General features: G+C 45.4%; 1 protein-coding gene across 1 annotated transcript in view; it reads left to right on the forward strand.

Annotated features, from left to right (window-relative positions):
* Nucleotides 1-311: 311 nt before the first annotated feature.
* Nucleotides 312-26,855, forward strand: part of LOC133457452 (protein NLRC3-like) — a 141,342-nt gene continuing 114,798 nt past the window's right edge. The window contains exons 1-3 of the mRNA XM_061736762.1: nt 312-416; nt 541-614; nt 3,178-4,972. Coding sequence (XP_061592746.1) covers nt 412-416; nt 541-614; nt 3,178-4,972 — 1,874 coding nt within the window. The 5' untranslated portion in view covers nt 312-411. The remainder of the gene's footprint in view (nt 417-540; nt 615-3,177; nt 4,973-26,855) is intronic.

Genomic DNA, 26,855 nt, shown 5'->3' on the forward strand with positions numbered 1-26,855 from the left:
TAAGGACGACAAAGTAGAAATATAGATTTTCTGACCTATAGTTCAGTTCAGTTATTGTGGATATTAAATGTGAGATGTTTATGAGAGAAGGATGGAACAAAAAACTAAATTGAGAATACTTGACCAATCAGAAGAAAGTCTGTCTATTTCAGGCTGTTTTTGGTGTGATGTGTCTCCTATGGGGTTATCGGTTAAGTTCCCGGTTCCTGGTTCCTGCCTTGTTCCTACTTACCTTGTGCAGAAGGAGTCAGTTGTGTGATCATTGACTGATGAGATGTGAAGATCAGGATCTTTGGGTTTTTCAGAGGTCGTTACTTCAGAAGAGCGAATTCTGCAGCCTCCAGTTGTCTGTCTACGAAGAGTGACGTCTCCAAAGATCTACCTGAAAACTTCAACAATGAACCTGCTCCAATGAAGTAAGAAAACCATGTCCTCTGGAAGAAAAAAACACAACAAATACCTTGAGAACTTGTTTGTGTTTGATTCTGCTTGTAATCGTGGAAACATCCAATAAACCCTGTGTGGACGCTGGTTCTGCAGACGGAGCTCCTACCAGTCGGCTTCATCGGAAAATCTGGGATATGGAAAAAGATCCAGAGCAAGCTTTCCACAAGGTGAGACCGTCTATCAGTCTGAAGAGTCGTAGTCGTGGCATCAGAGGTGTTTAACCTCTGATGCATCGGCGTACGCCCGGTTTGTTATTTTTGTGTATTTTTGTGTCCAGTTGTTCAAACACCATCATCCTTTGTGGTTCCGGACGTATGCCGGTTTATGGCGTCCTCGGCTCTGAGGCTGGGCAGCTTGTGGATGTCTGCGTCTCTCCAGTTACTCATATTGCAAATATAAATCCTACATGTGACGTCCTGCTGCTGCTGTTACACTCATCAGCTGTTTCCTTGTTTTATGAAATAATAATGGAACTTCCGGTCTGGATCTGGACCCTAGTGGTCAGTAGAGGACCTGCAGGTCTGGATCTGGACACTAGTGGTCAGTAGAGGACCTGCAGGTCTGGATCTGGACCCTAGTGGTCAGTAAAGGACCTGCAGGTCTGGATCTGGACCCTAGTGGTCAGTAGAGGACCTGCAGGTCTGGATCTGGACCTTAGTCTCAGTTCTCATCATGGTTCAGTGTGTGTAGCATTCTGGACTTCATACCGGAGGTTAAGCAGGTCCAGGTTCCATCATCTTGTACGGGCGCTAAAATCGTACCGTGTGTAGGAGTCTTTTTAAAGCGATCCTTTAGCTGCCTTTTCTGCCTCCTCATGGCATCTTTACAACAGCTGCGACGGGCGTAGTGACATCATATAATGAAATTAGCCTACGCAGCACAAGGATAGTATTGTTTTGGTGGATGAAAATCAAGAAATTAGCCAGCATTCCGTTTCCAAGGAGATATGTAAAAATCATGAAGCTGGAAAGAAGACTGAATGTTTCCATCTTCCACTCGTCTGACAGCACAGAAGTGTTCTGCTCACAAAAATGACCCACAAGGTTAAATACTACGCAGAACTGCCCTGGCCTGGTTTTGTGGAGGTTTTTCCTCCGTCTTGGAGCGTTTCCAAGCTCCGCCTCCTGGGATGGATTTGAGGGATTAGGAGTTCACCTGAAGTTTCATGTGATTCTGCTCGTCTGAGGACGTCCACCTCAGTGTCCCTGTTTCTTCAATTATAAATGTTTCTCCTAAACCGGACCTCTCCTCATACGGTTCAGATCTCGTCTGAAAATTTTCCAGGCGTTCCAACCTCCGTGAGTGGTTTGTTTGTGGGTCGTATTCCTATTCTTCTTACTAATGGGTCGTCTCTCCTGGTGTGGCGTCTACTTTAGTTCATGATGTCTTCTTCGGTGAGCTGTAGATGGTGATGACTTCACTCCTGCCTTTTGGAGGTGGTTGCTGATGATGTCACTGACGGTTGTTTTAGGGTTATACCTGAAAATTCTCACAATGTTCCTCTCATCAACAACCAATGTTTTCCACCGTTCGATGTCTGTTACCCAATACAACCGGAGTGACCTTCGTCTTGGGGGGGTTCAGATGGTTGTCCCGGCAGTGACCAGTATTTACGTTTTCCACATTCTCTTTTTTTTTTTTTACCTCGTCTGCACACATATTAATGGTATATATATATATATATATATATATATATATATATATATATATATATATATATATATATATATATATATATATATATATATATATGCATACATACACATACACATACATACATATCCACATACAAACCCAGTGATTTTTTATTTTTTTTGGTGGGGGGGTGAGGGGGGGTGACATCCACTGCCAATCCGGGGAGCAGGGACACACAGAGGCACACGTCAAGCACTGGAAATCTGCAACAAAAACCACAAACGAAACACAAAACCGACACGGAGCCGACCAAAACACGAGCAGCAATCGACCCAAATCTCGAGATCCGATCACAGTCTGAGCTAAGCTACCGCTAACTAACCCCAAAAACTACAGAGCAAGCATGCAGGTGGACAAGCCAGTGTATATATCTATGTGTGTGTGTGCGTGTATGTATATGTATACGTGCGTGTGTATGTACATGTCTGTGTGGCTATGTGTGTGTGTGTATATGTGTGTATGTATTTGTGTGTGTGTGTGTGTATGTATATGTTTGTCTGGCTGTGTATGTGTGTGTGTGGCTATGTGTGTGTATGTGTGTGTGTATATGTATATGACTAAGTGGCTGTATGTGTGTGTGTGTGTGTGTACGCGTGTATATGTATGTGTGGCTAGGTGTGTGTGTGTGTGTGTGTGTGTGTGTGTGTGTGTGTGTGTGTGTGTGTGTGTGTGTGTGTGTGTGTGTGTGTGTGTGTGTGTGTGTGTGTGTGCGTAAAAATCCTATCAAAGCTCCACATGAAGTGTATCTATAGTGGGGGAGACCAGAGGCCGACGAGGAAGAACCCGGAACCCAGGCCACCAGCAACCCCACAGAGGGGAGAAGAGGGCGGGAGGTTTTCGTTTTCCACATTCTTGAACGGTACCTGCAGTCTGCAGGGCAATAAAGCTTATGTGGTCTTGACCCTTCACCGGCATGGGTGGACTGAGCGGTCAAACCGGTTCCTAAACCAGGTTGTTTTAGCTCCTGGAGGCCCCCCATCACTGACTCAGTAGGAGTTTCTATCTCTCTGACCTCCTCTTCATTCTTTTTTTCAGCAGATGCCGGTCTGCAGGAGGTCCTAGATGAACATAAGATCAGTCTGAGGAGCAGATGTGAACATGTGACTGAAGGAATTGATGAAACAGGAAGTAGAACCCCCCTCAACAGGATCTTCACTGAGCTCTTCATCACAGAGGGACTGAGTGAAGAGGTTGATACCCAACATGAGGTGAGGCAGCTGGAGACAGCGCCCCGGATGAAGAGCCTCCATGACGCTCCAATCAGATGCCAAGACATCTTTAAAGCCTTACCTGACCAACATGGAGCCATCAGAGTGGTTCTGACTAACGGCGTAGCTGGTGTGGGGAAAACCTTCTCGGTTCAGAAGTTCTCTCTGGACTGGGCCGAGGGCTCGGAGAACCAAGATGTCACCGTGGTGATTCTGCTCTCGTTCAGGGAGCTGAACCTGATCAGAGATGAGCAGTTCAGTCTTCTCAGGCTGATCCAGGTTTTCAATCCATCGTTACAGAAGCTCACAGCAGAGCAGCTGGCTGCCGGGAAACCGTTGTTCATCTTTGACGGCCTGGATGAAAGCAGAAGTTCACTGGACTTCAACAGCGGCCCGGTCGTGTCTGACGTCACACAGAGCTCATCGGTCAACGTGCTGCTGACTAACCTCATCCAGGGGAACCTGCTTCCCTCAGCTCTCATCTGGATAACTTCCAGACCTGCAGCAGCCAATCAGATCCCTCACAAACACGTGGACAGGGTGACAGAAGTACGAGGCTTCACCGACGGCCAGAAGGAGGAATACTTCAGGAGGAGGTTCAGGGATGAAGAGCAGTCCAGCAGCATCGTCTCCCACATGAAGACATCCAGAACCCTCCACATCATGTGTAAACTCCCAGTCTTCTGCTGGATCACTGCTTCAGTTCTGGACCACATGTTGACCACAGAGCAGAGAGGAGAGCTGCCCAAGACCCTGACTGACATGTTCTCACACTTCCTGCTGGTCCAGACGAAGAGGAAGAAGAACAAGTACCAGGAGGGACATGAGACGAGTCCACAGGAGCTGACGGAGGCTGACAGGGACGTTCTCCTGAAGCTGGGGAGGCTGGCGTTTGAACATCTGGAGAAAGGAAACATCATGTTCTACCAAGAAGACCTGGAGAAGTGTGGTCTTGATGTCACAGAGGCCTCGGTGTTCTCAGGAGTTTGTACCCAGATCTTCAGGAGAGAGTGTGAGATCTTCCAAAAACCTGTCTACTGCTTTGTTCATCTGAGCATCCAGGAGTTCCTGGCTGCAGTCTACATGCTCCACTGTTACTCCACCAGAAACACAGATGTGCTGAAGAACTTCCTGGGAGGAGACTACATATACTCAACTCTGGATGACTTCCTGAAGAGAGTCATGCGTAAATCCCTGGAGAGTAAAAATGGCCACCTGGACCTGTTTGTTCGCTTCCTTCATGGTCTTTCTGTGGAGTCCAACCAGAGACTGTTAGGAGGTCTGCTGAACCAGACGGAGAATGGTCCAAAAACCATCAAAAGAGTCATCAAGATCCTGAAGGAGATGATGACTAACAGCATCTCTCCTGACAGAATCATCAACATCTTCCAGTGTCTGATGGAGATGAATGACCTCTCAGTTCATCAGCAGATCCAAGAGTTCCTGAAGTCAGAGAACAGATCAGAGAAGAAACTCTCTAAGATCCAGTGTTCCGCTCTGGCCTACATGCTGCAGATGTCAGAGGAGGTTCTGGATGAGTTGGACCTGGACAAGTACAAGGCAACAAGACCAGTGGATCGACTGAGACTGATTCCAGCTGTGAGGAACTGCAGAAAGGCTCGGTGAGTCCAGATGTGATCAATAACACCATCAGATAGTGTAAATTAGCAGTTTAGTTCTTTAAATCTTGTTTTGATCTTCAAATGAAAACTTGAAATCCGATGATTTTGTTTTTTTCTGGGTCACCTCAAGTCACCTCAACCAGAGGTTCATGTTTCAAACACTTGATCTAGTTGATGTTTTTGCTGCTCAGAGATGAATCTATGTAACGGAGAAAGATGAAACATCAGAACCACTGGGGGGTTTTGTGGACACGTGTACTTGGTCAGAGACCATAATTCTAGTAACTCTGGTTCTGGGATCTCCTGCACCGTCCTGTAACTCCTGTGGGTGGGGGGGTTACTTTCCACAGACTTTAAGAGGAAAGCAGTTGGACTTGTTTTTGGTTCCTGAAGACTTTTCACCTCTCATCCAAGAGGCCTCGACACAGATACGAAGGCTTGAAATCCCATGATCCTCCATAAACTGCTGGTCGTACCAGACCGAGACTCTAGATGGAAAATCTCCGAGTGCTGAATTTCACGAGTGCAGCTTCATTGATTATAAATGAAAGTTTGTCTGAGACAGAAGGTGACAGGTGTTTGTGTTGTTGCTGTAGAGGAGAGCAGCATGAAGATGTTTACAGCTTCATACGAGAACTTCTTAATCAATCTCTGATCAATGCTGAAGTCTCTGTGAGACCAAAGTCTCCTGTAGGAGACCTGAACACAAAATACAAGAAAAATTAAAGCTGCAAGCAGCAATGAACGGGCCCTCGCACTCACGTCAACCGCCCCCCATAAGCATATCAGAAATGACACCACCCACGACTTCCTATGTAAAACCATTCAAAAGTTATAGCAGAAAAAAGGGACGACCAGTCAGAAGAAGGGGCGGGGCTAATTCAGGGCAAAGAAGATCAAGGACTCATTACGGAGTCCCATGACACCACCCACGACTCTCTATGTCAAAACATTCAAAAGTTATAGCAGAAAATAGGGACAACCAATCAGAAAAAGGGACTGGGCTAATTGTCACCAATTATGGTCAAGGACTCAATGCCGAGTCCCATGACACCACCCACGACTCTCTATGTCAAACCTTTCAAAAGTTATGGCAGAAAAAAGTATTCTAAGGGGCGCTGTTGAGCCGTGAGGACACGCCCATTAATGCAAACCATGAAAAAAAAAATCAGATCACTCAAATGAACGACGATCATACAGTACAGCTGTATCTCATGGTCCAGAATGTATGATATTATATTAATCTATTATACCATATTATATTACATGTTGTTATTTCATATTAGCGTACCCAGTAATATAGCATATTGTATTATTGCATTGTATGTTGCTTCATTTCATATATTTTTGACTATATTATATTGTAAACTTATATATCATAGCGATTGCATTATTATATAATTTCAATTTATAACACTAATATACAATTCCTCACACACACACTCCTTCCAAATGTTTCTTTTTTTTCTCCATTATGACAATTGTATGCTGTCATCCGTTATGTTTTTTGTTTTTAAGCTTGTTATCTCTGTTATTCAAATATATTTATACATTCATTAATATGCTATACTGTACTTTGTATTGTGTATATTGTGTGTGTGTGTGTGTGTGTCTGTGTATATATATATATATATATATATATATATATATATATATATATATATATATATATATATATATATATATATATATATATATATATATATATATATGTGTGTGTGTGTGTGTATACCTGAAGTGTGACTACCTGCAGAACGTATTTTAGCATGAAAGCTTGCATATTTAACGTACATCAAGCATCCTGTATCATAGCTACATGTCTGCCGTTTGTAACAAAACAAACCGCGTGAAAATCGGTTGAAAATCAAGTGAGTTATAGTTATTTTACTTATGCAGACACCTCCTTCCACAATAGAAGTGAACGCTCTAGATTTAAAGCGATACCGATCCAAGATGGCGGCCACGTCCGACGTTCTCAGGCAGTCAATGCGGCGCCTCGACCAAGATGGCGGCCGCGCTGAACATCAGCCACTCCCCCCGCGGGAGCTGCGCGCGCAAACTCCACTCAAATTCAAAAGTTATGGCAGAAAATCGGGACAACCAATCAGAAGAAGGGGAAAGAGAAAAGTAATGTGCGCCGTCACAGGACAGAGACGAACATTTTGATGTAAAAAAAACACAAAAATTGCTGACAAAAATTTTGGCATATCAAGCCAGGCTTGAACTCTCGACCTCTGGCAGCAAAGACCGCAATAATCTGGCTGAGCTAAGTCTCAGCTATTCCTTTTATTTGACCTACTGGCTTAGGACAGACCAACATAGCGATAAAATGTCTGGAACTTTTTTTTCCTAATTTTTTAAATATTTGTAAGTTATAAATATTAGTAAAACCCTACTATTTAAATTATTACTTTTTCTGTAACCATTCTGCCAAGGTTGTAACCGGGCTGAGCCGGGAATATTTCTGAAGTCACCACATTACAGGGAGCTGATTGGTCGGGGGGCGGGGCCGTCATCACCCTACTCGCCACTGATTGGTCGGGGGGCGGGGCCGTCATCACCCTACTCGCCACTGATTGGTCGGGGGGCGGGGCCGCCATCACCCTACTCGCCACTGATTGGTCAGGGGGCGGGGCCGGCAGACGTTTGAATCAGGAAGCGGGAGTCAGCGCGAGAGCGACTGGCGGCTCGCGGCAATTTTATTATAAAAAAAGGACAACCAATCAGAAGAAGGGGCGGGGCTAATTAAGGCCAACGAAGCTTAAGGACTCATTACAGAGTCCCATGACACCACCCACGACTCTCTATGTGAAACCATTCCAAAGTTATGGCAGAGAAAAGTATTCTAGGGGGCGCTGTTGAGCCGTTAGGCCACGCCCATTAATGCAAACCATGAAATATCACATGTATCGCCAGGCCTGGCTTGCATGCAAATTTTGGGGACTTTTGGAGAACTATCAAATATGGACCAATCAGATGAAGGGTGGGTGCGCTTTTTCGCGTCTAGCGTCGCCACGGTAACACTTTTGAAAGAGAAAAGTAATGCGTGGTGTCGCACGATGGAGACGCACATTTTGGTGTATAACACACCTGGGTGCACGTTACGGTTCGGGCTGAATTAACTGCCGAAGGAATGGCATAAATTGCGCCAAAATTACACAATTAATTCAAAATGGCCGACATCCTGTTCGGTTTCGGCCATGGCTCCAAGAGACTTTTCTTTAAGTTGTGCCATGATACAGGTGTGTACCGATTTTCGTGCATGTACGTCAAACCGTATTGTGGGGCTTGAGGCACAAAGTTTTCCGGGGGGCGCTGTTGAGCCATTTTGCCACGCCCATTAATGCAAACCATGAAATATCAAATTTATCGCCAGGCCTGGCTTGCATGCCAAATTTGGTGCCTTTTGGGGAACTATCAAATATGGACCAATCAGATGAAGGGGGGGTGCGCTTGTTGGCGTCTAGCGTCGCCACGGTAACACTTTCGAAAGAGAAAAGTAATGCGTGTAGTCGCAGGATAGAGACACATATTTTGATGTATAACACATCTGGGTTCACGATACGGTTCGGGCTGAATTAACTCTCGAAGGAATGGCATATATTTCTCCAAAATTACGCAATTAATTCAGAATGTTCAAAATGGCCAACTTCCTGTTCGGTTTCGGCCATGGCGCCAAGAGACTTTTCTTTTAGTTGCAACATGATACAGGTGTGTACCGATTTTCGTTCATGTACATCAAACCGTATTATGGGGCTTGAGGCGCAAAGTTTTTTCTGTCGAACCAATCAGATGAAGGGTGGGCGCGCTTTTTGGCGTCTAGCGCCGCCACGGTAACGCTTTTGAAAGAGAAAAGTAATGCGTGTTGTCGCAGGATGGAGACGCACATTTTGATGTATAACACACTTGGGGGCACGTTACGGTTCGGGCTGAATTAACTTTCGAAGGAATGGCATAAATTTCGCCAAAATGACACGACTAATTCAAAATGGCCGACATCCTGTTCGCTTTCGGGCATGACCCCAAGACTTTTGTTTAAGTTGTCCCATGATACAGGTGTGTACCGATTTTCGTGCATGTACGTCAAACCGTATCGTGGGGCTTGAGGCACAAAGTTTTCAAGGGGGCGCTGTTGAGCCATTTTGCCACGCCCATTAATGCAAACCTTTAAATATCAAATTTTTCGCCAGGCCTGACTAGGGTGCAAAATTTGGTGACTTTTTGGGCATGTTAAGGGGGGCAAAAAGGCCTTCACTTTGTCAGGAAAATAATAATAATAATAATAATTAAAGCTGCAAGCAGCAATGAACGGGCCCTCGCACTCACGGCCACCGCCCCCCATAAGTATCAGAAACGACACCACCCACGACTTCCTATGTCAAACCAAGCAAAAGTTATAGCAGAAAAAAGGGACAACCAATCAGAAGAAGGGGCGGGGCTAATTTAAGCCAATGAAGGTCAAGGGCTCCATAAAGAATCTGATGACACCACCCACGACTCTCTATGTCAAACCATTCAAAAGTTATAGCAGAAAATCGGGACAACCAATCAGAAGAAGGGTCGGGGCTAATTAAGGCTAACGAAGCTTAAGGACTCATTACAGAGTCCCATGCCACCACCCACGACTTCCTATGTCAAACCATTCAAAAGTTATAGCATAAAAAAGGGACAACCAATCAGAAGAAGGGGCGGGGCTAATTCAGGCCAATGAAGGTCAAGGGCTCCATAAAGAATCTGATGACATCACCCACGACTCTCTATGTCAAACCATTCCAAAGTTATAGCAGAAAATCGGGACAACCAATCAGAAGAAGGGGCGGGGCTAATTAAGGCCAACGAAGCTTGAGGACTCATTACAGAGTCCCATGACACCACCCACAACTTCCTATGTCAAACCATTCAAAAGTTACAGCAGATAAAAGTATTCTAGGGGGCGCTGTTGAGCCGTTAGGCCACGCCCATTAATGCAAACCATGAAATATCAAATTTATCGCCAAGTCTGTCTTGCATGCAAAATTTGGTGACTTCTGGAGAACTATCAAATATGGACCAATCAGATTTCAAAATGGCCGACTTCCTGTTCGGTTTCGGCCATGGCTACAAGAGACTTTTCTTTAAGTTCTGCCATGATACAGGTGTGTAGCGATTTTCGTGCATGTACGTCAAACCGTATTGTGGGGCTTGAGGCACAAAGTTTTCAGGGGGGCGCTGTTGAGCCATTTTGCCACGCCCATTAATGCAAACCATGAAATATCAAATTTATCGCCAGGCCTGACTTGCATGCCAAATTTGGTGCCTTTTGGGGAACTATCAAATATGGACCAATCAGATGAAGGGGGGGTGCGCTTGTTGGCGTCTAGCGTCGCCACGGTAACACTTTCGAAAGAGAAAAGTAATGCGTGTAGTCGCAGGATGGAGACACATATTTTGATGTATAACACACCTGGGTTCACGATACGGTTCGGGCTGAATTAACTCTCGAAGGAATGGCTCATATTGCTCCAAAATTACGCGATTAATTCAGAATGTTCAAAATGGCCGACTTCCTGTTCGGTTGCGGCCATGGCGCCAAGAGACTTTTCTTTAAGTTGCGACATGATACAGGTGTGTACCGATTTTCGTTCATGTACGTCAAAGCGTATTATGGGGCTTGAGGCGCAAAGTTTTTTCTGTCTGAACCAATCAGATGAAGGGTGGGCACGCTTTTTGGCGTCTAGCGTCGCCACGGTAACGCTTTTGAAAGAGAAAAGTAATGCGTGTTGTCGCAGGATGGAGACGCACGTTTTGATGTATAACACACTTGGGGGCACGTTACGGTTCGGGCTGAATTAACTTTGGAAGGAATGGCATAAATTTCGCCAAAATGACACGACTAATTCAAAATGGCCGACATCCTGTTCGGTTTCGGGCATGACCCCAAGAGACTTTTGTTTAAGTTGTCCCATGATACAGGTGTGTACCGATTTTCGTGCATGTACGTCAAACCGTATCGTGGGGCTTGAGGCACAAAGTTTTCAAGGGGGCGCTGTTGAGCCATTTTGCCACGCCCATTAATGCAAACCATTAAATATCAAATTTTTCGCCAGGCCTGACTTGGGTGCAAAATTTGGTGAGTTTTTGGGCATGTTTAGGGGGGCAAAAAGGCCCTCCTTTTGTCAGGAAAATAATAATAATAATAATTAAAGCTGCAAGCAGCGATGAACGGGCCCTCGCACTCACGTCCACCGCCCCCTATAAGCATATCAGAAATTACACCACCCACGACTCTCTATGTCAACCCATTCAAAAGTTATAGCAGAAAAAAGGAACAACCAATCAGAGGAAGGGGCGGGGCTAATTCAGGCCAATGAAGGTCAAGGACTCATTACAGAGTCCCATGACACCACCCACGACTTCCTATGTCAAACCATTCAAAAGTTATGGCAGAGAAAAGTATTCTAGGGGGCGCTGTTGAGCCGTTAGGCCACGCCCATTAATGCAAACCATTAAATATCAAATGTATCACCAGGCCTGGCTTGCATGCAAAATTTGGTGACTTTTGGAGAACTATCAAATATGGACCAATCAGATGAAGGGGACGAGCGCTTTTTCACGTCTAGCGTCGCCACGGTAACACTTTTGAAAGAGAAAAGTAATGTGCGTCGTCGCAGGAAAGAGATGCACATCCTGATGTAAAAAAAACACAAAATTTGCTTACAAAAATTTCAGCATCCTGGCAGGATCGAACTCCCAACCACCGGCACCAAAGATCGCAATGATCTGGTTGAGCTATATCTCAGCTGATAACTCACCTTGACTTACTGGGTTAGGAGAGACCAAGATAGCGATATAATGTCAGGAACTTTTTTTTCCTAATTTTTTAAATATTTGTAAGGTATAAATATTAGTAAAACACTACTATTTTATTATTACTTTTTCTGTAACCATTCCACCGCGGTTCTAACCGGGCTGAGCACGGGACTATTTCTAACGTCACCACATTACAACAGCTGATTGGTCGGGGGGCGGGGCCGTCATCACCCTACTCGCCACTGATTGGTCGGGGGGCGGGGCCGTCATCACCCTACTCGCCACTGATTGGTCGGGGGGCGGGGCCGGCAGACGTTTGAATCAGGAAGCGGGAGTCAAACCATTAAAAAGTTATAGCAGAAAAATGGGACAACCAATCAGAAGAAGGGGCGGGGCTAATTAAGGCCAACGAAGCTTAAGGACTCATTACTGAGTCCCATGACACCACCCACAACTTCCTATGTCAAACCATTCAAAAGTTATGGCAGAGAAAAGTATTCTAGGGGGCGCTGTTGAGCCGTTAGGCCACGCCCATTAATGCAAACCATTAAATATCAAATGTATCACCAGGCCTGGCTTGCATGCAAAATTTGGTGACTTTTGGAGAACTATCAAATATGGACCAATCAGATGAAGGGGACGAGCGCTTTTTCACGTCTAGCGTCGCCACGGTAACACTTTTGAAAGAGAAAAGTAATGTGCGTCGTCGCAGGAAAGAGATGCACATCCTGATGTAAAAAAACCACAAAATTTGCTTACAAAAATCTCAGCATCCTGCCAGGATGGAACTCCCAACCACCGGCACCAAAGATTGCAATGATCTGGTTGAGCTATATCTCAGCTGATAACTCACCTTGACTTACTGGGTTAGGAGAGACCAAGATAGCGATATAATGTCAGGAACTTTTTTTTCCTAATTTTTTAAATATTTGTAAGGTATAAATATTAGTAAAACACTACTATTTTATTATTACTTTTTCTGTAACCATTCCACCGCGGTTCTAACCGGGCTGAGCACGGGACTATTTCTAACGTCACCACATTACAACAGCTGATTGGTCGGGGGGCGGGGCCGTCATCACCCTACTCGCCACTGATTGGTCGGGGGGCGGGGCCGTCATCACCCTACTCGCCACTGATTGGTCGGGGGGCGGGGCCGGCAGACGTTTGAATCAGGAAGCGGGAGTCAAACCATTAAAAAGTTATAGCAGAAAAAAGGGACAACCAATCAGAAGAAGGGGCGGGGCTAATTAAGGCCAACGAAGCTTAAGGACTCATTACTGAGTCCCATGACACCACCCACAACTTCCTATGTCAAACCATTCAAAAGTTATGGCAGATAAAAGTATTCTAGGGGGCGCTGTTGAGCCGTTAGGCCACGCCCATTAATGCAAACCATAAAATATCAAATGTATCGCCAAGTCTGACTTGCATGCAAAATTTGGTGACTTTTGGAGAACTATCAAATATGGACCAATCACATGAAGGGGGGGCGCGCCTTTTGGCGTCTAGCGTCGCCACGGTAACACTTTTGAAAGAGAAAAGTAATGCGTGGTGTCGCAGGATGTAGACGCACATTTTGATGTATAACACACCTGGGTGCACGTTACGGTTCGGGCTGAATTAACTGCCGAAGGAATGGCATAAATTTCGCCAAAATGACACAATTTATTCGAAATGGCCGACATCCTGTTCGGTTTCGGCCATGGCTCCAAGAGACTTTTCTTTAAGTTGTGCCATGATACAGGTGTGTAGCGATTTTCGTGCATGTACGTCAAACCGTATTGTGGGGCTTGAGGCACAAAGTTTTCAGGGGGGCGCTGTTGAGCCATTTTGCCACGCCCATTAATGCAAACCATGAAATATCAAATTTATCGCCAGGCCTGACTTGCATGCCAAATTTGGTGCCTTTTGGGGAACTATCAAATATGGACCAATCAGATGATGGGGGGGTGCGCTTGTTGGCGTCTAGCGTCGCCACGGTAACACTTTCGAAAGAGAAAACTAATGCGTGTAGTCGCAGGATGGAGACACATATTTTGATGTATAACACATCTGGGTTCACGATACGGTTCGGGCTGAATTAACTCTCGAAAGAATGGCTCATATTGCTCCAAAATTACGCGATTAATTCAGAATGTTCAAAATGGCCGACTTCCTGTTCGGTTTCGGCCATGGCGCCAAGAGACTTTTCTTTAAGTTGCGACATGATACAGGTGTGTACCGATTTTCGTTCATGTACGTCAAAGCGTATTATGGGGCTTGAGGCGCAAAGTTTTTTCTGTCTGAACCAATCAGATGAAGGGTGGGCACGCTTTTTGGCGTCTAGCGTCGCCACGGTAACGCTTTTGAAAGAGAAAAGTAATGCGTGGTGTCGGAGGATGGAGACGCACATTTTGATGTATAACACACCTGGGTGCACGTTACGGTTCGGGCTGAATTAACTTTGGAAGGAATGGCATAAATTTCGCCAAAATGACACGACTAATTCAAAATGGCCGACTTCCTGTTCGGTTTCGGGCATGACGCCAAGAGACTTTTCTTTCAGTTGCGCCATGATACAGGTGTGTACCGATCTTCGTGCATGTACGTCAAACCGTATCGTGGGGCTTGAGGCACAAAGTTTTCAAGGGGGCGCTGTTGAGCCATTTTGCCACGCCCATTAATGCAAACCATTAAATATCAAATTTTTCGCCAGGCCTGACTTGGGTGCAAAATTTGGTGACTTTTTGGGCATGTTAAGGGGGGCAAAAAGGCCATCACTTTGTCAGAAGAAAAATAATAATAATAATTAAAGCTGCAAGCAGCGATGAACGGGCCCTCGCACTCACGGCCGCCGCCCCCCATAAGCATATCAGAAATGACACCACCCACGACTTCCTATGTCAAACCATTCAAAAGTTATAGCAGAAAAAAGGGACAACCAATCACAAGAAGGGGCGGGGCTAATTCAGGCCAATGAAGGTCAAGGACTCCATACAGAGTCTGATGACACCACCCACGACTCTCCATGTCAAACCATTCAAAAGTTATAGCAAGAAATAGGGACAACCAATCAAAAGAAGGGGCGGGGCTAATTTTCACCAATTATGGTCAAGGACTCAATACCGAGTCCCATGACACCACCCATGACTCTTTATGTCAAACCATTCAAAAGTTATGGCAGAGAAAAGTTTTCCGGGGGGTGCTGTTGAGGCATTTTGCCACGCCCATTAATGCAAACCATGAAATATCAAATTTATCACCAGGCCTGGCTTGCATGCAAAATTTGGTGACTTTTGGAGAACTATCAAATATGGACCAATCAGATTAAGGGGGCACGCTTTTTGGCGTCTAGCATCGCCACGGTAACACTTTTGAAAGAGAAAAGTAATGCGCGTAGTCGCAAGATGGAGACGCACATTTTGAGGTATAAGTCACCTGGATGCACGTTACGGTTCGGGCCGTATTAATTGCTGAAGGAATGGCATTAATTGCGCCAAAATTACACAATTAATTCAAAATGGCCGACTTCCTGTTCAATTTCGGCTATGGCGCCAAGAGACTTTTCTTTAAGTTGCGACATGATACAGGTGTGTACCGATTTTCGTTCATGTACGTCAAACCGTATTATGGGGCTTGAGGCTCAAAGTTTTTTCCCTCTGAACCAATCAGATGAAGGGTGGGCGCACTTTTTGGTGTCTAGCGTTGCCGCGGTCACGCTTTTAAATGAGAAAAGTAATGTGCGTCGTTGCAGGACAGGGACGCACATATTGATGTAGAAAAAAAAAATTGCTGACAAAAAAGTCTGGATACTGCGGGAATCGAACTCTGATCTCTTACTCCAAAGATGGGAACGCTCTGGCTGAGCAAAGACTCAGCTTCTCATTTCTATTTGACCTACTGACTTAGGACAGACCAACATATCGATATTTAGTAATGTAAGTCTGGAGCTGTTTTTTCTAATTTTTTAAAATATTTGTAAGTTATAAATATTAGTAAAACCCTACTATTTTAATTATTACTTTTTCTGTAACCATTCTGCCAAGGTTGTAACCGGGCTGAGCTGGGAATATTTCTGACGTCACCACATTACAGGGAGCTGATTGGTCGGGGGGCGGGGCCGTCATCACCCTACTCGCCACTGATTGGTCGGGAGGCGGGGCCGTCATCACCCTACTCGCCACCGATTGGTCGGGGGGCGGGGCCGTCATCACCCTCCGCGCCACTGATTGGTCGGGAGGCGGGGCCGTCATCACCCTACTCGCCACTGATTGGTCGGGGGGCGGGGCCGGCAGACGTTTGAATCAGGAAGCGGGAGTCAGCGCGAGAGCGACTGGCGGCTCGTGGCGATTTTATTATAAAAAAGGGATAACCAATCAGAAGAAGGGGCGGGGCTAATTCAAGCCAAAGAAGCTCAAGGACTCATTGCAGAGTCCCTTGACACCACCTACGACTTCCTATGTCAAACCATTCAAAGTTTATAGCAGAAAAAAGGGACAACCAATCAGAAGAAGGGGCGGGGCTAATTCAGGCCAATGAAGGTCATACAGAATCTGATGACACCACCCACGACTCTCTATGTCAAACCATTCAAAAGTTATGGCAGAGAAAAGTATTAAAGGTGGCGCTGTTGAGCCGTTAGGCCACGCCCATTAATGCAAACCATGAAATATAAAATTTATCACCGGGCCTGGCTTGCATGCAAAATTTGGTGACTTTTGGAGAACTATCAAATATGGACCAATCACATGAAGGGGGGGCGCGCCTTTTGCCGTCTAGCGTCGCCACGGTAACACTTTTGAAAGAGAAAAGTAATGCGTGGTGTCGCAGGATGTAGACGCACATTTTGATGTATAACACACCTGGGTGCACGATACGGTTCGGGCTGAATTAACTCTCGAAGGAATGGCATAAATTTCGCCAAAATGACACAATTTATTCAAAATGGCCGACATCCTGTTCGGTTTTGGCCATGGCTCCAAGAGACTTTTCTTTAAGTTGTGCCATGATACAGGTGTGTAGCGATTTTCGTGCATGTACGTCAAACCGTATTGTGGGGCTTGAGGCACAAAGTTTTCCGGGGGGCGCTGTTGAGCCATTTTGCCACGCCCATTAATGCAAACCATGAAATATCAAATTTATCACCAGGCCTGGTTTGCATGCCAAATTTGGTGCCTTTTGGGGAACTATCAAATATGGACCAATCAGATGAAGGGGGGGTGCGCTTGTTGGCGTCTAGCGTCGCCACGGTAACACTTTCGAAAGAGAAAAGTAATGCGTGTAGTCGCAGGATGGAGACGCACATTTTGATGTATAACACATCTGGGTTCACGATACGGTTCGGGCTGAATTAACTCTCGAAGAATGGCATATATTGCTCCAAAATTACGCAATTAATTCAGAATGTTCAAAATGGCCGACTTCCTGTTCGGTTTCGGCCATGGCGCCAAGAGACTTTTCTTTTAGTTGCGACATGATACAGGAGTGTACCAATTTTCGTTCATGTACGTCAAACCGTATTATGGGGCTTGAGGCGCAAAGTTTTTTCTGTCTGAACCAACCAGATGAAGGGTGGGCGCGCTTTTTGGCGTCTAGCGTCGCCACGGTAACGCTTTTGAAAGAGAAAAGTAATGCGTGTGGTCGCAGGAGGGAGACGCACATTTTGATGTATAATACACCTGGGTGCACGTTACGGTTCGGGCTGAATTAACTGCCGAAGGAATGGCATAAATTGCGCCAAAGTGACACGATTATTTCAAAATGGCCGACTTCCTGTTCGGTTTCGGGCATGACGGCAAGAGACTTTTCTTTAAGTTGTCCCATGATACAGGTGTGTACCGATTTTCGTGCATGTACGTCAAACCGTATCGTGGGGCTTGAGGCACAAAGTTTTCAAGGGGGCGCTGTTGAGCCATTTTGCCACGCCCATTAATGCAAACCATGAAATATCAAATTTTTCGCCAGGCCTGACTTGGGTGCAAAATTTGGTGACTTTTTGGGCATGTTAAGGGGGGCAAAAAGGCCATCACTTTGTCAGAAGAAAAATAATAATAATAATAATAATAATAATAATAAAAATTCCTGCAAATACAATAGGGCCTTCGCACTGCAAGTGCTCGGGCCCTAATTAAAGCTGCAAGCAGCGATGAACGGGCCCTCGCACTCACGTCCACCGCCCCCCATAAGCATATCAGAAATGACACCACCCACGACTCTCTATGTCAAACCATTCAAAAGTTATAACAGAAAAAAGGGACAACCAATCAGAAGAAGGGGCGGGGCTAATTAAGGCCATCGAAGCTTAAGAACTCATTACAGAGTCCCATGACACCACCCACAACTTCCTATGTAAAACCATTCAAAAGTTATGGCAGATAAAAGTTTTCCGGGGGGCGCTGTTGAGCCGTTAGGCCACGCCCATTAATGCAAACCATAAAATATCAAATTTATCGCCTAGTCTGGCTTGCATGCAAAATTTGGTGACTTTTGGAGAACTATCAAATATGGACCAATCAGATGAAGGGGGGGTGCGCTTGTTGGCGTCTAGCGTCGCCACGGTAACGCTTTCGAAAGAGAAAAGTAATGCGTGTGGTCGCAGGAGGGAGACGCACATTTTGATGTATAACACACCTGGGTGCACGTTACGGTACAGGCTGAATTAACTGCCGAAGGAATGGCATAAATTGCGCCAAAGTGACACGATTAATTCAAAATGGCCGACTTCCTGTTCGGTTTCGGGCATGACGCCAAGAGACTTTTCTTTAAGTTGTCCCATGATACAGGTGTGTACCGATTTTCGTGCATGTATGTCAAACCGTATCGTGGGGCTTGAGGCACAAAGTTTTCAAGGGGGCGCTGTTGAGCCATTTTGCCACGCCCATTAATGCAAACCATTAAATATCAAATTTTTCACCAAGTCTGGCTTGCATGCAAAATTTGGTGACTTTTGGAGAACTATCAAATATGGACCAATCAGATGAAGGGGGGGTGCGCTTGTTGGCGTCTAGCGGCGCCACGGTAACGCTTTCGAAAGAGAAAAGTAATGCGTGTGGTCGCAGGAGGGAGACGCACATTTTGATGTATAACACACCTGGGTGCACGTTACGGTTCGGGCTGAATTAACTGCCGAAGGAATGGCATAAATTGCGCCAAAGTGACACGATTAATTCAAAATGGCCGACTTCCTGTTCGGTTTCGGGCATGACGCCAAGAGACTTTTCTTTAAGTTGTCCCATGATACAGGTGTGTACCGATTTTCGTGCATGTACGTCAAACCGTATCGTGGGGCTTGAGGCACAAAGTTTTCAAGGGGGCGCTGTTGAGCCATTTTGCCACGCCCATTAATGCAAACCATGAAATATCAAATTTTTCGCCAGGCCTGACTTGGGTGCAAAATTTGGTGACTTTTTGGGCATGTTAAGGGGGGCAAAAAGGCCATCACTTTGTCAGAAGAAAAATAATAATAATAATTAAAGCTGCAAGCAGCGATGAACGGGCCCTCGCACTCACGGCCACCGCCCCCCATAAGCATATCAGACATGACACCACCCACGACTTCCTATGTCAAACCATTCAAAAGTTATAGCAGAAAAAAGGGACAACCAATCAGAAGAAGGGGCGGGGCTAATTCAGGCCAATGAAGGTCAAGGACTCCATACAGAATCTGATGACACCACCCACAACTCTCTATGTCAAACCATTCCAAAGTTATAGCAGAAAATCGGGACAACCAATCAGAAAAAGGGGCGGGGCTAATTAAGGCCAACGAAGCTTAAGAATTCATTACAGAGTCCCATGACACCACCCACGACTTCTTATGTCAAACCATTAAAAAGTTATAACAGAAAAAAGGGACAACCAATCAGAAGAAGAGGCGGGGCTAATTCAGGCCAATGAAGGTCAAGGACTCCATACAGAATCTGATGACACCACCCACGACTCTCTATGTCAAACCATTCCAAAGTTATAGCAGAAAATCGGGACAACCAATCAGAAAAAGGGGCGGGGCTAATTAAGGCCAACGAAGCTTAAGAATTCATTACAGAGTCCCATGACACCACCCACAACTTCCTATGTCAAACCATTCAAAAGTTATGGCAGAGAAAAGTATTCTAGGGGGCGCTGTTGAGCCGTTAGGCCACGCCCATTAATGCAAACCATGAAATATCAAATTTATCACCAGGCCTGGCTTGCATGCAAAATTTGGTGACTTTTGGAGAACTATCAAATATGGACCAATCAGATTTCAAAATGGCCGACTTCCTGTTCGGTTTCGGCCATGGCTCCAAGAGACTTTTCTTTAAGTTGTGCCATGATACAGGTGTGTAGCGATTTTCGTGCATGTACGTCAAACCGTATTGTAGGGCTTGAGGCACAAAGTTTTCCGGGGGGCGCTGTTGAGCCATTTTGCCACGCCCATTAATGCAAACCATGAAATATCAAATTTATCGCCAGGCCTGGCTTGCGTGCCAATTTTGGTGCCTTTTGGGGAACTATCAAATATGGACCAATCAGATGATGGGGGGGCGTGCTTTTTGGCGTCTAGCGTCGCCACGGTAACACTTTTGAAAGAGAAAAGTAATGCGTGTAGTCGCAGGATGGAGACGCACATTTTGATGTATAACACATCTGGGTTCACGATACGGTTCGGGCCGTATTAATTCTCGAAGGAATGGCATATATTGCTCCAAAATTACGTGATTAATTCAGAATGTTCAAAATGGCCGAATCACTGTACGGTTTCGGCCATGGCGCCAAGAGACTTTTCTTTAAGTTGCGACATGATACAGGTGTGTACCGATTTTCGTTCATGTACGTCACACCGTATTCTGGGGCTTGAGGCGCAAAGTTTTTTCGGTCTGAACCAACCAGATGAAGGGTGGGCGCGCTTTTTGGCGTCTAGCGTCGCCACGGTAACGCTTTTGAAAGAGAAAAGTAATGCGTGTTGTCGCAGGATGAAGACGCACATTTTGATGTATAACACACTTGGGGGCACGTTATGGTTCGGGCCGTATTAACTGCTGAAGGAATGGCATAAATTGCGCCAAAGTGACACGATTAATTCAAAATGGCCGACTTCCTGTTTGGTTTCTCGACATGACGCCCAGAGACTTTTCTTTAAGTTGTCCCATGATACAGGTGTGTACCGATTTTCGTGCATGTACGACAAACCGCATTGTGGGGCTTGAGGCACAAAGTTTTCAAGGGGGCGCTGTTGAGCCATTTTACCACGCCCATTAATGCAAACCATGAAATATCAAATTTTTCGCCAGGCCTGACTTGCATGCAGAATTTGGTGACTTTTTGGGCACGTTTAGGGGGGCAAAAAGGCCTTCCTTTTGTCAGAACAATAAGAAGAAGAAGAAGAATAATTCCTGCAATTACAATAGGGCCTTCGCACTGCAAGTGCTCGGGCCCTAATAATAATAATAATAATAATAAAAATTCCTGCAAATACAATAGGGCCTTCGCACTGCAAGTGCTCGGGCCCTAATTAAAGCTGCAAGCAGCGATGAACGGGCCCTCGCACTCACGGCCACCGCCCCCCATAAGTATCAGAAATGACACCACCCACGACTTCCTATGTCAAACCATTCAAAAGTTATAGAAGAAAAAAGGGACAACCAATCAGAAGAAGGGGCGGGGCTAATTCAGACCAATGAAGGTCAAGGACTCCATACAGAGTCTGATGACACCACCCATGACTCTTTATGTCAAACCATTCAAAAGTTATGGCAGAGAAAAGTTTTCCGGGGGGTGCTGTTGAGCCATTTTGCCACGCCCATTAATGCAAACCATGAAATATCAAATTTATCACCAGGCCTGGCTTGCGTGCAAAATTTGGTGACTTTTGGAGAACTATCAAATATGGACCAATCAGATTAAGGGGGCACGCTTTTTGGCGTCTAGCATCGCCACGGTAACACTTTTGAAAGAGAAAAGTAATGCGCGTAGTCGCAAGATGGAGACGCACATTTTAAGGTATAAGTCACCTGGATGCACGTTACGGTTCGGGCCGTATTAATTGCCGAAGGAATGGCATTAATTGCGCCAAAATTACACAATTAATTCAAAATGGCCGACTTCCTGTTCAATTTCGGCCATGGCGCCAAGAGACTTTTCTTTAAGTTGCGACATGATACAGGTGTGTACCGATTTTCGTTCATGTACGTCAAACCGTATTATGGGGCTTGAGGCTCAAAGTTTTTTCCCTCTGAACCAATCAGATGAAGGGTGGGCGCACTTTTTGGTGTCTAGCGTTGCCGCGGTAACGCTTTTAAATGAGAAAAGTAATGTGCGTCGTTGCAGGACAGGGACGCACATATTGATGTAGAAAAAAAAAAATTGCTGACAAAAAAGTGTGGATACTGCGGGAATCGAACTCTGATCTCTGACTCCAAAGACGGGAACACTCTGGCTGAGCTAAGACTCAGCTTGTCATTTCTATTTGACCTACTGACTTATGAGAGACCAACATATCGATATTTAGTAATGTAAGTCTGGAGCTGTTTTTTCTAATTTTTTTAAATATTTGTAAGTTATAAATATTAGTAAAACCCTACTATTTTAATTATTACTTTTTCTGTAACCATTCTGCCAAGGTTGTAACCGGGCTGAGCGGGGAATATTTCTGACGTCACCACATTACAGGGAGCTGATTGGTCGGGGGGCGGGGCCGTCATCACCCTACTCGCCACCGATTGGTCGGGGGGCGGGGCCGTCATCACCCTACTCGCCACTGATTGGTCGGGGGGCGGGGCCGTCATCACCCTACTCGCCACCGATTGGTCGGGGGGCGGGGCCGTCATCACCCTACTCGCCACCGATTGGTCGGGGGCGGGGCCGGCAGACGTTTGAATCAGGAAGCGGGAGTCAGCGCGAGAGCGACTGGCGGCTCGTGGCGATTTTATTATAAAAAAGGGACAACCAATCAGAAGAAGGGGCGGGGCTAATTCAGGCCAAAGAAGCTCAAGGACTCATTGCAGAGTCCCTTGACACCACCTACGACTTCCTATGTCAAACCATTCCAAAGTTATAGCAGAAAATCGGGACAACCAATCAGAAGAAGGGGCGGGGCTAATTAAGCCCAACGAAGCTTAAGAACTCATTACAGAGTCCCATGACACCAACCACGACTTCCTATGTCAAGTTATGGCAGATAAAAGTATTCTAGGGGGCGCTGTTGAGCCGTTAGGCCACGCCCATTAATGCAAACCATGAAATATCAAAGTTATCACCAAGTCTGGCTTGCATGCAAAATTTGGTGACTTTTGGAGAACTATCAAATATGGACCAATCACATGAAGGGGGGGCGCGCCTTTTGGCGTCTAGCGTCGCCACGGTAACACTTTTGAAAGAGAAAAGTAATGCGTGGTGTCGCAGGATGTAGACGCACATTTTGATGTATAACACACCTGGGTGCACGTTACGGTTCGGGCTGAATTAACTGCCGAAGGAATGGCATAAATTTCGCCAAAATGACACAATTTATTCAAAATGGCCGACATCCTGTTCGGTTTCGGCCATGGCTCCAAGAGACTTTTCTTTAAGTTGTGCCATGATACAGGTGTGTAGCGATTTTCGTGCATGTACGTCAAACCGTATTGTGGGGCTTGAGGCACAAAGTTTTCCGGGGGGCGCTGTTGAGCCATTTTGCCACGCCCATTAATGCAAACCATGAAATATCAAATTTATCGCCAGGCCTGGCTTGCATGCCAAATTTGGTGCCTTTTGGGGAACTATCAAATATGGACCAATCAGATGAAGGGGGGGTGCGCTTGTTGGCGTCTAGCGTCGCCACGGTAACACTTTTCAAAGAGAAAAGTAATGCGTGTAGTCGCAGGATGGAGACGCACATTTTGATGTATAACACATCTGGGTTCACAATACGGTTCGGGCTGAATTAATTCTCGAAGGAATGGCATATATTGCTCCAAAATTACGCAATTAATTCAGAATGTTCAAAATGGCCGACTTCCTGTTCGGTTTCGGCCATGGCGCCAAGAGACTTTTCTTTTAGTTGCGACATGATACAGGAGTGTACCGATTTTCGTTCAGGTACGTCAAACCGTATTATGGGGCTTGAGGCTCAAAGTTTTTTCTGTCTGAAGCAACGAGATGAAGGGTGGGCGCGCTTTTTGGCGTCTAGCGTCGCCACGGTAACGCTTTTGAAAGAGAAAAGTAATGCGTGTGGTCGCAGGAGGGAGACGCACATTTTGATGTATAACACACCTGGGGGCACGTTACGGTTCGGGCTGAATTAACTTTCGAAGGAATGGCATAAATTTCGCCAAAATGACACGATTAATTCAAAATGGCCGACTTCCTGTTCGGTTTCGGCCATGTCGCCAAGAGACTTTTGTTTAAGTTGTCCCATGATACAGGTGTGTACCGATTTTCGTGCATGTACGTCAAACCGTATCGTGGGGCTTGAGGCACAAAGTTTTCAAGGGGGCGCTGTTGAGCCATTTTACCACGCCCATTAATGCAAACAATTAAATATCAAATTTTTCGCCAGGCCTGACTTGGGTGCAAAATTTGGTGACTTTTTGGGCATGTTAAGGGGGGCAAAAGGGCCATCACTTTGTCAGAAGAAAAATAATAATAACTAGAAAATTTCTGGAAATTTTGATATGGGCATGCCCTACCGCCCATTCGTCCCCTCTCGCTGCTTTGGTTTTGGGCTGTACTGGTTGGGTTTAGGGTGGTTCTATGTCAGTTTGAGGTGTTTTTACGCTTGTATTTCATTCATTCCTGTGCTCCCAATAGTTATTAATGGGGCGCGCTTTTTGGCATCTAGCGTTGCCACGGTAACGCTTTTGACTGAGAATAGTAATGCCCTTCGAGGCAAGATGGAGACGCATCTAACGATGTATGCCTTGCATGGGTGCATGTTCCGGTTCAGGCTACGTTAACGGATAGGTTTTTTTTTTCACCATGGTACAAAACCCCATCCGAATGAATGGGGCCATTTGGCCTGGATTTTGACATAAAATTTCCTTAAATGCCAGCTTCATGAAATTTGAGTATGTTGAAGTCCACAGCGTGCCGAGTCAGGGGACATTTGTACGATGTCTCTACAATAACCTGTTGCCTAGCAACAAGCGTCCAAATTCAAACAGAAATAAAAAAAAAAATGAAAGGCCAATATCGCAAAAACTGTAATAATTAGCATAATGAGGTTGTACGTAGCGTTAGGGACAATCGGGCCGAGTGTTTGAAAGTTTGAACGATGTCTCTACGATAAAGTTCGACCGAGCAATAAGCGTCTGAATTTTTGCCTTTTTTTTTGCTTTTTGGCATCTAGCGTTGCCACGGTAACACTTTTGACTGAGAAAAGTAATGCCCATCGAGGCACGATGGAGACGCATCCAACAATGTATGCCATGCATGGGTGCACGTTCCGGTTCGGGCAGCATTAACAGATTGTTTATTCACATGGTCCCCCATACAAATGCATTGGTTTTTGTTGCCACGGTAACAAGCCCCATAGGATAGAATGGGACAATTTGGCTTTAATATCTCAAAAGCTGTAAAAGACAGCGTAATGAGACCTCAGTATGTTGTAGTCCACATGAAGCTGAGTCTTTTAACGTTGGAACCAAGTCTCTGCGATACCGCGTTGCCCCGCAACAAGCATCCGAAGTTCCGTTAGCATCAAAATGAACAATGTGGAATATCTCAAAAACCGTAATAGCAAGCATGACGAGACTAAAATATGTTGCAGTACAAAGCTTCCCGGGTTGGTCAATGTTGTAATGATGTCTGTACGATAAACCGTTGCCTAGCAACAAGCGTCCAAAATAAAATAGATTTTTTTTTTAAATTGAAAGTTAAATATCGCAAAAACCGTAATAACTAGCATGATGAAGTTTTATGGTCCTTTAGTGACTATCGGGCCGAGTGTTTGAAAGTTTGAACGATGTCTCTACGATAAAGTTCGGCCGAGCAATAAGCGTGGGAATTTTCGCCTTTTTTTTTGCTTTTTGGCAACTAGCGTTGCCACGGTAACCCCTATTACGGAGAAAAGTAATGCCCATCGAATCACGATGGAGACGCATCCAACGATGTATGCCATGCATGGGTGCACGTTGCGGTTCGGGCCGTATTAACGGACGAAAAAAAGTGCGGAATAAGAATAATAATAACTAGAAAATTTCTGGAAATTTTGATATGGGCATGCCCTACCGCCCATTCGTCCCCTCTCGCTGCTTTGGTTTGGGGCTGTAGTGGTTGTGTTCGGGGTGGTTCTATGTCAGTTTGAGGTGTTTTTACGCTTGTATTTCATTCATTCCTGTGCTCCCAATAGTTATTAATGGGGCGCGCTTTTTGGCATCTAGCGTTGCCACGGTAACGCTTTTGACTGAGAATAGTAATGCCCATCGAGGCAAGATGGAGACGCATCTAACGATGTATGCCGTGCATGGGTGCATGTTCCGGTTCAGGCTACGTTAACGGATAGGTTTTTTTTTTCACCATGGTACAAAACCCCATCCGAATGAATGGGGCCATTTGGCCTGGATTTTGACATAAAATGTCCTTAAATCCCAGCTTCATGAAATTTGAGTATGTTGAAGTCCACAGCGTGCCGAGTCAGGGGACATTTGTACGATGTCTCTACGATAACCTGTTGCCTAGCAACAAGCGTCCAAATTCAAACAGAAATTTAAAAAAAAATGAAAGGTCAATATCGCGAAAACTGTAGTAATTAGCATAATGAGGTTGTAGGGTCCGTTAGTGCCAATCGGGCCGGGTGTTTGAAAGTTTCAACAATGTCTCTACGATAAAGTTCGGCCGAGCAATAAGCGTCCGAATTTTCGCCTTTTTTTTTGCTTTTTGGCGTCTAGCGTTGCCACGGTAACACTTTTTACTGAGAAAAGTAATGCCCATCGAGGAACGATGGAGACGTATCCAACGATGTATGCCATGCATGGGTGCATGTTCCGGTTCAGGCTATGTTAACGGATAGGTTTTTTTTTCACCATGGCAAAAAACCCCATCCGAATGAATGGGGCCATGTGGCCTGGATTTTGACATAAAATTTCCTTAAATCCCAGCTTCATGAAATTTGAGTATGTTGAAGTCCACAGCGTGCCGAGTCGGGAAACATTTG

This window comes from Cololabis saira, chromosome 12 (genome assembly GCF_033807715.1).
Source record: "Cololabis saira isolate AMF1-May2022 chromosome 12, fColSai1.1, whole genome shotgun sequence".
Lineage (NCBI taxonomy): Eukaryota > Metazoa > Chordata > Actinopteri > Beloniformes > Belonidae > Cololabis > Cololabis saira.